This window comes from Bombina bombina, chromosome 1, assembly GCF_027579735.1.
Source record: "Bombina bombina isolate aBomBom1 chromosome 1, aBomBom1.pri, whole genome shotgun sequence".
Classification (NCBI taxonomy): domain Eukaryota; kingdom Metazoa; phylum Chordata; class Amphibia; order Anura; family Bombinatoridae; genus Bombina; species Bombina bombina.
Window position 1 is genome coordinate 1,451,275,591 of NC_069499.1, and position 16,236 is coordinate 1,451,291,826.

At 38.2% G+C, this 16,236-nt stretch overlaps 2 protein-coding genes across 2 annotated transcripts in view; one reads left to right on the top strand and one right to left on the bottom strand.

Moving 5' to 3' along the window:
* Positions 1-16,236, bottom strand: part of CENPX (centromere protein X) — a 60,298-nt gene that overhangs the window by 33,730 nt on the left and 10,332 nt on the right. Inside the window, exon 3 of the mRNA XM_053705657.1 lies at positions 10,268-10,321. Coding sequence (XP_053561632.1) covers positions 10,268-10,321 — 54 coding nt within the window. The remainder of the gene's footprint in view (positions 1-10,267; positions 10,322-16,236) is intronic.
* LRRC45 (leucine rich repeat containing 45) overlaps positions 1,720-16,236 on the top strand; it is a 47,173-nt gene continuing 32,656 nt past the window's right edge. The window contains exon 1 of the mRNA XM_053705647.1: positions 1,720-2,403. The gene's annotated coding sequence lies outside the window, so the exon portion shown is untranslated. The remainder of the gene's footprint in view (positions 2,404-16,236) is intronic.

Genomic DNA, 16,236 nt, shown 5'->3' on the forward strand with positions numbered 1-16,236 from the left:
TCTGGAATCACCAAAGAGTCACAATCATCAAGAGTAGTTAGCACCTCCTTAAGCAGGGCGCGGAGATGTTCTAACTTAAATTTAAATGCCACGATATCAGGTTCTGCCTGCTGAGAAACTTTTCCTGAATCAGAAATTTCTCCCTCAGACAGACCCTCCCTCACTGCCAATTCAGACTGGTGTGAGGGTATAACAGATAAATTATCGTCAGCGCCCACTTGCTCATCCTCTGTATTTAAAACTGAGCAATCACGCTTTCTGGGAAATGCTGGCAGTTTGGATAAAAGATTTGCTATAGAATTATCCATTACTGCAGTTAATTGCTGCATAGTAACAAGCATTGGCGCGCAAGATGTACTAGGTGTCGCCTGCGCGGGCAAAACTGGTGTTGACACAGAAGGAGAGGATGATGAACTATCCCCACTACCTTCATTTGAAGAATCATCTTGGGCAAACTTATTAAATGTGACAGTACTGTCCTTACTTTGTTTGGACGCCATGGCACAATTTGAACATACATTTAAAGGGGGAACCACCTTGGCCTCCATACACACAGAACATATGCTATCTGAAGGTATAGACATGTTAGACAGACTTTGGCAGGCTATTAATGCAATAAAACCGTTTTTAAACAAAACCGTTACTGTCTCTTTAAATAATAAACAGAGCACACTTTATTTCTGAATGTTTGAAAAACTATGAAGGAAATATCCGATCTTTACAAAATTTGCACCCTAGTGTCTTAATGCTTTGAAAGTATTGCACACCAAATTTCAAGTCTCTAACCCCTTAAATGAGCAAACCGGAGCTAATTGTTCAATTTCCCAGTTTAAACCCACTACAGTCCCTGCCACAGCCTTTGCTGCAGCTTTTACCTTCCTTGGGGGTTATTCACCACAGAAATAAGCCTTCCTGAAATCGTTTTTATGGCCACAGGACCCTCTCACATGAAGCTGCATGCACTGCTTCCAAAAGTAACTGCGCAACTGAGGCGCGAAAATGAGGCCTCCTCCCTCTGCATACCAGAGTGAAGGGGCCTTCCTGACTAGATTAGGTGTCTAAACAACTGCCAGGTGTAATAAAAACATTCCCAAAGGTGTTTCAAAGTCACAAAACACTCCAAAAGTCATATAAATAATATATAAATCAATCGATTTAGCCCACAATAGTGTCAACCAGTATAGAGCCCATTTATAAGCCTTCATTCTGTTATGAGTCTAAGAAAATGGCTTACCGATCCCATAAGGGAGAATGACAGTCTTCTAGCATTACTATGTCTTGTTAGAAAAGAGACTAGTCATACCTGGAGCAGAAAAGTCTGCAAACTGTTCCCCCCAACTGAAGTTCTCTGGTTTCAACAGTCCTGTGTGGGAACAGCAATGGATTTTAGTTACTGTTGCTAAAATCATACTCCTCTTTTAACAGAACTCTTCATCACTTTCTGTTGTAGAGTAAATAGTACAAACCGGCACTATTTTAAAATAACAAACTCTTGATAGAAGAAATAAAACTACAACTAACACCACATACTCTTTACCATCCCCTTGGAGATGCTACTTGTTCAGAGCAGGCAAAGAGAATGACTGGGGGGCGGAGCCAGAGGGGGGACTATATGGACAGCTCTTGCTGTGTGCTCTCTTTGCCATTTCCTGTAGGGGAAGAGAATATCCCACAAGTAAGGATGAAGCCGTGGACCGGACACACCAATGTAGGAGAAAACATTTATGTAAAGATAAATCTAGTATACAATGTCCTTTTAATAACTGTTTTGGCAGTAAGAGATTTAAGTCAACAGCAAATCACCTATATTAAGGTGACAGTAGATAACATGTTATAAAATAGGGATCGACAATAAGTTTTCATTTGCATCAGGAAGCCATGAAACATTTTGCTTAGGTAAAAAATCAGTTCATAACCCAGGAATTTTTAGATTATCCCATGGCAATGGAGTCTGAGTAAAATCAAGCAACTCTTCCAGAGGGTAAATAGCGGTTTCCCTTTAAAGGGCTAGATTTAGCAAGGGCTAGGAGAATTCTCCTTTATATTCTCCTCTGAGTACTCTGCAGATCGCTCTTGGAGAGACGCACCAGTGAACACAGATTTATCAAAATATTGCACGTTTTAATTTGTGCTGTTTGGAAGGTAAGCTGGGGCAAATGATGAATTTCTCCATGTGAAGCATGAAGTTCTCCTGATTTATCATTTTAAACCAGTGGGGGGGTTTTTAGGTAGCATTTTTTGCCATCTTCAAGTAATACAATTACATTGCGCTTTACATTGGGCAAATTTATGCATTAATTTTTTCTCTTACATGTTTACTTTAATCTTTTGTAGGAAAAAAATATATATCTAGGAAGGCTATGGAGCAACAATACTTTACTTGGAGCTAGCAGGGTACATTTGGTGAGTCTTTGTGTATTACAATACATTTTTAAATGTAACTTTGTTATAATAATGACCCTTTGTAACTGCGCTAACACTTACTGAAACACGATGAAGAACGGATGCGCCAGAAACCTCTTTCATGAGTAGCCTCATCTACCTGTGAAGCAATTCAGTTACTTGTGCAATGTCAGATTCCATTTCCACATCAAAACCATCAAGCTGCTTTGGCTGGATTTTAGACTGGCAGCTGTAGAGAAGCTATTCAGGCTAAAGACTTTCCCATCCAAAAGATTGGCATCCTCGACTGACACATACAAAGGATTATTGAAATTGGCACTTAAATATTTTTGGAATTTTCTCTGTTCAGTTCATCTCCTAATTAATACCCAGGTAAATAATTGCAGTGATATGATAACTCAAATATTCTGATTGCTTGGCCTATGGATTAGCTAACAGGGATTCCCTTCTACCCACAGAGCATGCAGACTCTTAACTTGCAACACGATTCTCAAATGAACTTTATTTAAACCTAAAATGTTATTGTACACTCATTGAGTCCTTGGCATGTTCATCTAAGGCCTCAGTGAGTAGTAATAACAGTTTATTTTGGCAAGAGGGATCTTAAATTTATGTAACTGTAATTTGTTATTGGATTACTGATATATTATGACACGTTGTTATGCAGTATCCTTTTAAATGTCTCTTATCGTCTTTACTGAGGACAATAAGGGACATTAATAAATTAGCTACTACAGTGATCAAACAGTTACGGTTTATAATCTAGCAGCATTTATCTACTTAAAGGGACACTGAACCCAAATTTTTTATTTTGTAATTCAGATAGAGCATGCAATTTTAAGCAACTTTCTAATTTGCTCCTATTATCAAATTTTCTTCATTCTCTTGCTATCTTTATTTGAAAAAGAAGGCATCTAAGTTTTTTTTGGTTTTTGGACAGCACTTTTTTATTGGTGGATGAATTTATCCACTAATCAGCAAGGATAACCCAGGTTGTTCACCAAAAATGGGCCGGCATCTAAACTTACATTCGTGCATTTCAAATAAAGATACCAAGAGAATGAAGAAAATTTGATAATAGGAGTAAATTAGAAAGTTGCTTAAAATTTCATGCTCAATCTGAATCACTAAAGAAAACATTTGGGTACAGTGTCCCTTTAAATCTAGAGTGTGCACGTCCAATTTACACATATTTGGGAGAACCCAAACACAGTGTTAAATTACAGAAAAGGGGGCAAAATAAATTATGAAAAAGTATATTGCATAATTAAACATTGTATATAATAACCTCATAGAGTTTCATGTCTCCTTAATTATTATAATTCTGCTCATACTCAAAGTTTCCTAACAATCTTTTCTAACCAGAATGTGTTTCTCAGTTATTTGAGTTTTATCTATATTTTGTACTATGTTAGTACAAGTGAGAAGGTTGGATGACAATTTACATGAGCAGGAGATTCTACCAGAACTACAAACCGTGCACCACTAATACTATACTCATCAGTTTACATAGCAGCAGAAATTCTAAATTAATTTGCATTTCAAAGAGTCTACGTTTCTAGATTATGTACTTTGGTTTGCTTTTCCACTTTATCTCAGTGAAAAAGTATCATATATTTGTTTTAAACCTCAGTACACAAAAACTGAACACAAAGGGCTAGATTACAAGTGGAGTGCAAACGTTTGCGCCCGAGCAATAAGGGGTTTATTGTGAGGGTTACCGCTTGAATTACGAGTTGATAGTAAACGCGATCCCTTGAGCACAATCGCAATTTACACTAGAATGATTACCGCAACTTCAAAGCTCTGGTTAACGGTTTTGCTAAACTAAAAAGTGTCACAAAACACATCAAAAATACATTGCAAGTATAGTTACACTCATAACAAAATGGCAAAAAGAATGAGAACACGATTACTTTTATTATGCATAAAACAATTGTGGAGAGAAAGAGAGAGAGAGAAGAAAGAGAGAGAGAGAGAGAAGAAAGAGAGAGAGAGAAGAAAGAGAGAGAGAGAGAGAAGAAAGAGAGAGAGAGAGAGAAGAAAGAGAGAGAGAGAGAGAGAAGAAAGAGAGAGAGAGAGAGAAGAAAGAGAGAGAGAGAAGAAAGAGAGAGAGAGAGAGAGAAGAAAGAGAGAGAGAGAGAGAAGAAAGAGAGAGAGAGAGAGAAGAAAGAGAGAGAGAGAGAGAAGAAAGAGAGAGAGAGAGAGAGAAGAAAGAGAGAGAGAGAGAGAGAGAGAGAGAAGAAAGAGAGAGAGAGAGAGAAGAAAGAGAGAGAGAGAGAGAAGAAAGAGAGAGAGAGAGAAGAAAGAGAGAGAGAGAGAAGAAAGAGAGAGAGAGAGAGAGAAGAAAGAGAGAGAGAGAGAGAGAGAAGAAAGAGAGAGAGAGAAGAAAGAGAGAGAGAGAAGAAAGAGAGAGAGAGAGAAGAAAGAGAGAGAGAGAGAAGAAAGAGAGAGAGAGAAGAAAGAGAGAGAGAGAAGAAAGAGAGAGAGAGAAGAAAGAGAGAGAGAGAAGAAAGAGAGAGAGAGAAGAAAGAGAGAGAGAGAAGAAAGAGAGAAAGAGAGAAAGAGAGAAAGAGAGAGAGAGAGAAAGAGAGAGAGAGAGAGAGAGAGAGAGAGAGAGAGAGAGAGAGAGATTAGAGAGAGAGATAGAGATTAGTTGACCCATGAAATAAACTTCAGATAGAGGTGGTAAAGACAAAAAACTGAATTTAAGAATGCCTGATAGATGCTTACGGATAGCCTATGAATGAATCAATTAATTAAGCTTAGATATCAAAAAGAATAGTGGGGATCATAAAAATGGATAAGGATTGTTTCAGTATTGCTTGAAGAAATATCAGAATTTTGGTTAAGGTTGACTAGACTGGGTGAGCTGATATGAGATCTAAGGGATAGTCTGGAGGCAACAGTGATGCTAAGCCAGCAGATCTCATCCTCTAAGCATTTTTGTTTTGTAGCAAATCTTGCTCCAGTCTATAGAATTTGTTTTTGATTTCCCACATACTCTCTTGAGATCACACTCACTGCTTGAGTTCCTTTTATATATATTTTCCTACATATTTGTAGTAAGTAGCATCGGATGTAGCTCTGCTCCATCCTGGAGCTGTTTTATAGTAGGGTTAGCCAACTAGTCCATGGCTGGATACAGCTAGTGACAGTAGTTTTAAGGCCCTTGTAAAAGCAGAAGATTTAACCTATACACTAGTTTTCAGTATGCTTTGGGGCTTTCCAGCAGACATGTAAACAAGCTAAAACAACTAAGTGTCAAAATGGTGCAATAATGCTGAAGACAAGTACAAATGATCAGAATTAAACTTACCATAAATGTTAAAGGTCTAACTGAGGGCCGAAACGCATTATCAAGACTAGATAGCCTTGATAAAGGCCTAACAGAGGGCCGAAACGCGTTGATATTTATGGTAAGCTTCATTCTGATCAATTGTACTGGTCTTTAGCATTATTGCACCATGTTGTATTTTCTTTATTCACAGGTATAAAGTTTAAGTACACTACGGGAAGTTTTTGGATAACTCTGGATTTTTCCCAACGTTTTCTTCAGCTTCAAACTCAATCTCCTCTTTAGAGGATTCACAATTAGGAGTGATCACTTTATTTCAGTCCACCACCTGATTTTGAGTGCACATTTGGAGTTCACAAACACTATTAAAAATTTTAACATATTTTATATTTTTTTATATTGATTATCACTTTTTTCAAATGATTTATTATATTTTTTTACTTTTTCAGTTTTTATACATTTTTCACAAACTTTTGTTTTATATACGATCTTTTAATTTTTATATATATTTTCCATTTTTTACTTTTTTCACGTTTTATTACTTTTTTCTTATGTCAGTTATGAACTATCCCTCAAGGACATAACATTGCTTCTTCAGTTTCTTCTATTGGATAATATAGACATTGCATTATAAACTTACCCATAGATGTATCCGTAGGACATCATCACATTATCTGGGCTTGTCGTTTAATGACGTTATTTTGAGACACAACAATAATATTGTGATTCTCCATCAGGTTTAACTTATCAGGTTTACTAATAATTTCCTGTAAGGTACCATATTTAACTCTATATTTGTAACGCTCGTTGGATACTCCTCTATCAGACCAAACTCGGCCAGTAGTCTTGTTATCCCGGCGTCAAGCCGGAATGATAGGGAATACCCCAGAGCAGTCAGTGGGATGAGGAAGGCGGCACTCACCACAGGCAGGACAGTCCCCAGCGGCAACAGCAGAGCAGTCCAAGGATGAACAACTAGAATGGTCAGGCAAGCAGGGTCTGGCAACAGCAAAGCAGTCCAAGGATAAACCACTAGAATGGTCAGGCAGGGTTTGGCAACAGTAAAGCAGTCCAAAGATAAACCACTAGAATAGTCAGGCAGGCAGGGTTTGGCAACAGTAAAGCAGTCCAAGGGCACACTACTAGAATGGTCAGGCAGGCAGGGTTTGGCAACAGTAGAGCAGTCCAGCAGTTTAAGGGTTAAGGCAGGTAGAGTAGTCAGACAGGCAGGTTCAGCAACAGTGATCAATCCAGCAGTGTAAGGGTTAAGGCAGGTAGAGTAGTCAGGCAGGCAGGTTCAGCAACAATATTAGGCACAAGAAAGAATGATCTGTCACACCAAGGAGTACACAAAGTAACACCTATAATTGGGCAGTGACAGATCGTTCTACAAAGATTAAAATAGGCGCAGATTCACGCCACTGAGGTCCGACCGGTATCCGGAGCGTGCAGTGATGACGTCAGCACTGCACACATCCGGAGCCAACACTGCCCCTGACAACAAGCAGGGAAGGAGACGCCGCGCCCCTAGCAATGGCTACAGCGGCGTGGCGTGACAATATTTTAATCCAATATACTTTTATTTTTTTATAGTTGTTACATGGATCCATGATATTATATTTGTTATTTAATAAATGTACATGCTTTTATGTAACTAATTTTACTTTGCCTTGTGATACTTAGGCGCTCTTTGACACTTAGTTGTTTTAGCAGTTTACCCTTAGGGTCAGCTTGGGACCCTTATTTTCAAAGAGCTAGAAGGAATACACACACGTTAAGCGCTTAGAGACACACTTCAAATTATTTGACATGTAAACAAGCGCCCTATGGAGTGGCAGTGAGAAGGTGGTATCCTGTAGCTATGTTATTGTGAGTTTAATAGCCATAAATTTGTGCATGGAGTCCCTGTATGATAAGAAGTTAACCACTATTGTTTTGGATGATAAAAGAAGATTGTGTCCACAAGTGTTGCAGTTTACTGCTGCTGCAAAAGTCAGGGCAGACCTGAGCCTTCTTTTAAATAAGTGAGGGTACAATCAGATGGTGTTCTTCCTTGCCCATGTACCTATAGTAGAGCATATTTCTGAGGCTCTGATCTTGACTGTGATGATTCTAGAGACTGCTCAGTGCACTATGCTAGGAGTCTACGAGGCCGGTGGTACAGCATCTTGAGTAACGCACTTACTTATAAGGCTCACAGAGTGGGCTGACAACCAGAAACTTGAAAGGGAAATCCAACAGAGATCCTTACCCAAGCAGTTTGGAACACTGATAAGCTACAGGTATAATTAAAGGGACAGTCAATACCAGAATTTTTGTTGTTTTAAAAGATAATCCCTTAATTACCAATTCCCGAGTTTTGCATAACCACAGTTATATTAATATACGTTTTACTTCCGTGATTACCTTGTATCTAAGCCTCTGCAGACTGCCCCCTTATTTCAGTTCTTTTGACAGACTTGCATTTTAGCCAATCAGTGCTCACTCCTCTGTAAATTCATGTGCATGAGCTCAATGTTATCTATATGAAACACAAGAACCAACGCCCTCTGAAGAAAAACTGTCAAATGCAGAGGCGGCCTTAAATGCCTAAGAAATTAGCACATGAACCTCCTAAGTTTAGCTTTTAACTAAGAATACAAAGGGAACAAAGCAAAATTGGTGATAAGTAAATAAGAAAGTTGTTTAAAATTACATGCCCGATTTGAATCTTGAAAGGTTTTTTTGAACTTGACTGTCCCTTTAAATGCTTTAACTTCATTGTAGTTGTTCTACACATTTACTGTCCATTTAATATTATATACAACGATAAAAGTAAACAAAGATAGCTCTATTTCAGTTGGCTATATTTGTATTCACATTGTCTCTTCAGATTATTGCGTCAGGCTACAGATCATACTATAATACACAAGTGGCCTGTATTTGCCTATAGATATTCTACTTTCTTGGCCTAACTTGGAATCTTTAAGCAGAAAATTCTCAGGTAGCAAAATGTTCTTTTCTTCCTCCCATAGCAAAGGGTCTTCCTTCCATAGCAACATTTCTAATATTAGTCATATATTTTGGAATGTGAGGTTTTCTAAAAAACTAAGATCTAAGTTCAGTGAAGCTTTATATTCAAGTTATCTCCATCTAATTTCTTCTTTCTTTTTCATGACCCTTTTCAGTCAATCCAAAAAATTCATCCATGATTCAGATCCAACTTCTCACTTTACTTCTATTATCAAATGTGCTTCATTCTCTTGGTGTCCTTTGTTAAGAGCATCAATGCACTACTGGGAGCTAGCTGAACACATCTGGTGAGCCAATGGCAAAAGAGACATGTGTAGCCACCAATCAGCAGGTAGTTAACAGTAATTCATTGTTGCATCTGGTGAGCCAATGGCAGAAGAGACGTGTGTAGCCACCAATCAGCTGGTAGTTCACAGTAATTCATGGTTGCTCCTGAGCCTCTCTTTCATGTTTTTCAACACACAAAAACAAAGTAAATTTGATAATAGAAGTAAATGGAAAATTTGTTTAAAATTGCACGCTCTGTCTGAATAATCAAAGTTTAATTTTGACTTTACTAACTCTTTAATTAAAGCAATATTCTATTTTTTCGCAGCTTTTCCTTTTATTTTACTAAACTATTTCCCTAATCTTAACTTGTGTCACACATTTCCGTCAGTACGTTTAGCATGAGTGATAGAACTAGCTCTTGCTAATGCATGCGCAGTGTGCATACCTGCCACAAACCTGTATGTTGAAGTGGCCAACTGCTAACCCACCTATAACTAGTTAAAACAGACAAATGCACTAAACTTTATAGGAGAACTACCAAGCAGGTGGGAGGTGGGGGGGGGGGAAGTTTAGTAAATTTTGGTATAATTCAAATTAACCATTTGCACCATATGGACATAGGTACTACATCACACAGTACTTTGACCAGCATATGTGTCAACGTAGTACCTACGTCCAGCACTAAGGTGCATTCTGCGGTTCCCGCTGTCAGCTTAAACAGCAGGAGCCGCAGCCAGAGGACAGAAAGCATCTGCCTTTATATGGTAAGGGAGCCAGATCGCCAATTGTTACAGAGAGTGACACGGTGTCACTCTCTGCAACAATCATCTGTTGGTGCTGAGTAGGAGCGGTGGAAGGGAAGGAGCTTGGCGGGTGGGTGGCCCAGCGGAGAAAGGGGGTGGGGTTCCCTACACTACGGAAAATTATTTTGAAGGAAGAGGGAGGGATGGGGCCCTATACTACAGAAAAAGTGATCTTGGAGGGGGTGGGGTCTCTACACTTCAAAAAAACAAACATTAAATCTAAAAAAAAAAAAATATATAAGAATAATTTGTCACAGGGATGTTCCCTGAAAAGCAAAAAATAAATAAATAAATAAATAAATAAAATGTCCCCAGTATAGTAACATGTCTTACAAAAAACAAAACTGTGATACATTTTAAATATGCCTTCTTTCAGAGAAAAAAAAAAAAAAAAAAAAAAGACTTTTGTGCCCCTTTAAGTGTTTTGGTTTAGCGATACTGATTCAGGATGGTAACTTAGAAAGGTATAAAACTATCTCACCTCGAACAAAGACTTTCAGCATTTCTGCTACAAGCAGGAGGGCATCACCACTGACTAGAAAAAAAAAAAAAAAGGAGATTATATTAGTTTTTCCCAATCATATAAATATCTAATTATACTTTAATTTGTGAAAATATTAATAAGTACCCCAGCATTATTACTCATCTGAATGATATATTTAATGTGTACAATTTATACACATAATTTCAGTATGAACTTCCACTATTAAAGGGACAGTCTACCATAGAATTTTTATTGTTTTAAAAGAAAGATAATCCCTTTATTACCCATTCCCCAGTTTTGCATAACCAACACAGTTATATTAATATACTTTTTACCTCTGATTACCTTGTATCTAGGAACCTTCTTCCAGCCCCCTGATCACATGACTGTGACTGTTTATTATCTATTGTCTTAGATCTTAAATAACTTTCTGTGCCTGAACACAGTGTTATCTATATAGCCCACGTGTACTTTCTGTCTCTTTGTGTTGAAAAGAGATTTAAAAAGCATGTGATAAGAGGCAGCCCTCAAAGGCTTAGAAATTAGCATATGAGCCTACCTAGGTTTAGTTTAAACTAAGAATACCAAGAGAAAAAAGCAAATTTGATGATAAAAGTAAATTGGAAAGTTTATTAAAATTAAAAGTCCTATCTGAATAATGAAAGTTTAATTTATACTTGACTGTCCCTTTAAGGGGTAGTTTACAAGTGGAGTGTTAATTTATCTAACACAGTGGAGCGCAAACATTGCTTAAGCAAAAGCAATATTTTGCGCCCCACTCATAATCTGGCCCTAAATGTTTAAAATCAGGACTTATAACATAGGCCAGTGGTTCCCAAACTTTATCGGTTCACGGCGCTCTTAATGTTTCAAGATTTTTTCAAGGCACCCCAAGTCAAACTATAGTTTTATAATCTATATTTCATACCTGGCAGTTGTAGTGGGCAGTTGGTGGCTTGGTGCGATTAATATTAAACGCAAATTACCTTATATGAGGCTCGCAGAGCATTGTTTGGTATTGACAAATGCTGAGAAAATGTACCTTGTTGCCGTTTTCATTTTTACCTTTCTGGTAAAAAAGTCACGAGATTTACCAACCATATTTGAATGATTGGTTTCTAAATGGCGTTTTAGCTTACTTGGAATCATGCATTCTGGAGCAAAAATCTTCAAACACACTACACACTGCGGTCTTGCTTCACCATTGACATGTGTTGATGTAAAGCCAAAATCCATATAATTGTCATCATATTTACAATATTTCCGCTTCTTAACACACTCGCCACTAGAGGTGTATCCTCTTAATTTTCAGTCTGTGTGCTTATTAAATAATAATGTGTCCATTTTTAAGCGTATAATAAACTATGTACTCGCAGATCAAGTCATATATTCACGTGATAACATTTTGCATCGTACACATCTACGCATGTCGCATCTGGGTGAGTACATTCGGTTCTATTCTCGAAACGATACGGTCTCATCAGTGACGCATCATTTATGAGCACTTTTACGGTTGCAAAAGTTGAATATTTCCAGGGTGCCGCGGCACATAATTTAGGAACCACTGACATAGACATTAATGTTACTTTGCTACCATTTAATTTCATAGTTTTTATGAGTAATCTGCATGTTTAGTGTGTGTGTAATGTTTGTGTAATCTGATTTCCACTTATATACATTCATCCTACAGGAATCTGCTGGATCTACTCAGGGCCCTCCAGGTTACAGTACCAAACAGACTAATATCTAGGACTACAAAACCCACAAACCTGTGCTGCCTAATCACCACTGAGCATGTCTTCATGTTTTCAGTTGTTTGTTTTTACAGAGCATGCTCAAACTATATCTAGATAAGGAGCTTTAAACCTTTAGATCTCAGTGACCACTGCTTGTGTTTACCATATAAAGGAAATAAAATCCATCTATATGACAAATTTCATAATTATTTTTTATTATTATCAGGTATTTGTAGAGAACTAACAGGTTCCGCAGCGCTATGAACATAGGTGGTATATAAAAACAATTACAGGGATCAAATGGGTAGAGGGTCCTGCAGAGAATTGTAGTCGGCTCTTATGAAGGTGGACTACAAACAGCTGAGCTCATAGGCTTACATGCTATGGGGTTTAACCCCTTAACGACCGAGGACGTGCAGGGTACGTCCTCTTAAAAAAGTCACTTAACGACCAAGAACGTACCCTGCACGTCCTCGGTTTGGAAAGCAGCTGGAAGCGATCCTGATCACTTCCAGCTGCTTTCCGGTTTTTGCAGGATGCCTCGATATCGAGGCATCCTGCAATAACAATTTTTGCCCCTCCGGTGCAGAGAGAGCCACACCGGACATTGATGGCCGCATTCGTTGGTGGGTGGGAGCGTAAATGGGAGGTGGGTGGGCGGCCATCGATGGCTTCTTAGTCAGAGAGGGTGGCGGGATCGGGGGCGGGATCGCCGGGGGCGTGCACAGGGGGCGGCGGGAGGGCGCGTGCACGGGGAGGGAGGGGGTGGGAACCGCTTACACTACAGAAACTATTTTGGATATTATTGTAAAAAATAATAAAAAAAAAACGTAATGGAAATCATCTAAGGGATCTGGGAGGGGGTGGGGGATTGATCTGGGGGGGGGAGAGCTACACTACAGATAAAACTAAAATAAATTTAAAAAAAACATTTTTATATGCAAACTGGGTACTGGCAGACAGCTGCCAGTACCCAAGATGGCCCCCAATAAGGCAGTGGGGGGGGGTAGAGAGTTGTTTTGGGGGGGATCAGAGAGGTTGGGGGCTAAGGGGGGATCAAAAAAAAAAAGTAAAAAAAAAAAACCTTTTATTTTAGTACTGGCAGACTTTCTGCCAGTACTTAAGATGGCGGGGACAATTGTGGGGTGGGGGAGGGAAGAGAGCTCTATGGGAGGGATCAGGGGGTCTCATGTGTCAGGTGGGAAGCTGATCTCTACACTAAAGCTAAAATTAACCCTGCAAGCTCCCTACAAGCTACCTAATTAACCCCTTCACTGCTGGGCATAATTCACGTTTTGTGCGCAGTGGCATTTAGCGGCCTTTTAATTACCAAAAAGCAACACCAAAGCCATATATGTCTGCTATTTCTGAACAAAGGGGATCCCAGAGAATCATTTACAACCATTTGTACCATAATTGCACAAGTTGTTTCTAAATAATTTCAGTGAGAAACCTAAAGTTTGTGAAAAAGTTGACTATTTTTTTTAATTTAATCGTATTTGGCGGTGAAATGGTGGCCTGAAATATACCAAAATGGGCCTAGATCAATACTTGGGGTTGTCTACTACACTACACTAAAGCTAAAATTAACCCTACAAGCTCCCTACAAGTTCCCTAATTAACCCCTGCACTGCTAAGCATAATACACTTGTGGTGTGCAGCAGCATTTAGCGGACTTCTAATTACTTAAAAACAACGCCAAAGCGATATATGTCTGCTATTTCTGAACAAAGGGGATTCCAGAGAAGCATTTACAACCATTTGTGCCATAATTGCACAAAATGTTTGTTAATGATTTCAGTGAGAAACCTAAAATTTGGAAAAATTTTACTTTTTTTTTTTATTTGATCGCATTTGGCGGTGAAATGGTGGCATGAAATATACCAAAATGGGCCTAGATCAATACTTTGGGATGTCTTCTAAAAAAATATATACATGTCAAGGTATATTCAGGGATTCCTGAAAGATATCAGTGTTCCAATGTAACTAGCGCTAATTTTGAAAAAAAGTGGTTTGGAAATAGCAAAGTGCTACTTATATTTATGGCCCTATAACTTGCAAAAAAAGCAAAGAACATGTAAACATTGGGTATTTATAAACTCTGGACAAAATTTAGAAACTATTTAGCATGGGTGTTTTTTGGTGGTTGTAGATGTGTAACAGATTTTGGGGGTCAAAGTTAGAAAAAGTGTGTTTTTTTTCCATTTTTTCCTCATATTTTATAATTTTTTTTATAGTAAATTATAAGATATGATGAAAATAATGGTATCTTTAGAAAGTCCATTTAATGGGGAAAAAAACGGTATATAATATGTGTGGGTACAGTAAATGAGTAAGAGGGAAATTACAGCTAAACACAAAGACCGCAAAAATGTAAAAATAGCCTTGGTCCCAAACGGACAGAAAATGGAAAAGTGCTGTGGTCATTAAGGGGTTAAGGGGATAGCAGTGGAGATAGGAAAGTTAGTGTAGGTTGTATGCGTCCCTGATCAGTAGAGTCTTCAGGGAGCACTTGAAGCTTTTAAAACTAGGGGAGAGTATTGTGGAGCGAGGCAGAGAGTTCCATAAGATGGGAATCAGTCTGGAGAAATTTTGTAAACGGGAATATGAGAAGGTAACAAGAGAGGAGGAGAGTAGGAGATCATAAGCGGAGCGAAGGGGTCGAGAGTGAGAGTATCTGGAGACAAGGTTTGAGATGTAAGGGGGAGTAATGCAATTGAGGGCTTTATAAGTCAGAGTGAGAATTTTGTGTTTAATCCTGGAGGCAAGAGGAAGCCAGTGAAGGGATTGGCAGAGAGGTGCAGCAGATGAAGAGCGATGTGTAAGGAAGATGAGCCTGGCAGAGGCATTTATTATGGATTGTAAAGGAGCTAGGCGGCAGCTAGGGAGACCAGAGTGGTTTTGCTGTAGGTCCATTAAAGTGTCAAATTTAAAAGAAATTTCTTCATGCAATTTAAAGTTACAAGCACAGGGTTTGATATTGAGCAGTCCAGCAAATTTATACTGTACCTGCATGCTAATATATAATTTTGTAAATTACATGTATTTGAGGCATTAACATACGTATTTTGTCAATGGATTTCCAATATTTTTATTGTAAAAGTGTACATGCACATGATGTTAGTGTATATATATATATATATATATATATATATATATATATATATATATATATATATATATATATACACACACACACATATATATATATATATATATATATATATATATACATACACACAAATATATATACACATACATACACACAATACACAGTGTGTATGTGCAGTGTTTGTGTTTACTGCATACTACGTCCACATCCATGCATACAGCAGTGTTTGTAATGTTAAACATGTAGTGCTCAGGGCACATGGGCACATGCACATTCCTGAGCCTACTTCAGTATGCTATAATGGAATGTGGCTGAGCTTCAACAAAGGATGCCAAACTAAACAGGTTTCCTATTGGTTCCAATTTACTTCTATTTAATTTTGACTCCTGTGTCAGTCCCTACGTCTCTGTGTACTACTGCAGTGAATACTATACCTCTTGTTCTAACCGTGCAGCAGTTACAACTCCTTCAGCGCCCTGCTGCTCACCTGTAGATGTGATTCTGCTGGTTTTCAGTCATTCTGACTACAGAAACTGAGCTTGCCACCAGCTTGTACCCTGCTTCTCTTTGAATAACCACCAATGGACTTCTTTAACAGCAGCTAAAATTAAAAGGTTTCTTAAAGGGGCATTAACCTCATTTTTTTTCTTTCAGGGATGTTAGAACGTGCAATTTTAAACAAATTTCCAATTGACTTCTATTATCAAATCTGCTTTATTTCCTTGAAATACTTTGCTGAAGGAGCAGCAATGCACTAATGGGAACCATCTGAACACATCTAGTCAGAGACAAATGTGTCCAGGCACCAATCAGCAGCTACATCCCACTAGTGTAGGATATGTACATATTCTTTTTCAACAATGGATACCAAAAGAACAAAGTAGATTTGAAAAAAGAAGTGAATTTAAAATAACATGCTCTATCTGAATCATTTTAATTTTGACTTTACTATCCCTTTAAAGCCCTAACACTCAGCCAAAAGAGAAACCCCAACAAGATATTTCAGGTGTCTGTTGGCAGGAGAGACTGAAATAGTCTTTGTTACCCAGCCAGATGTTGGATGTAAATGGTTATATATTTCATATCTTTCAAAACACCAAGGCCTAGATTTGGAGTTT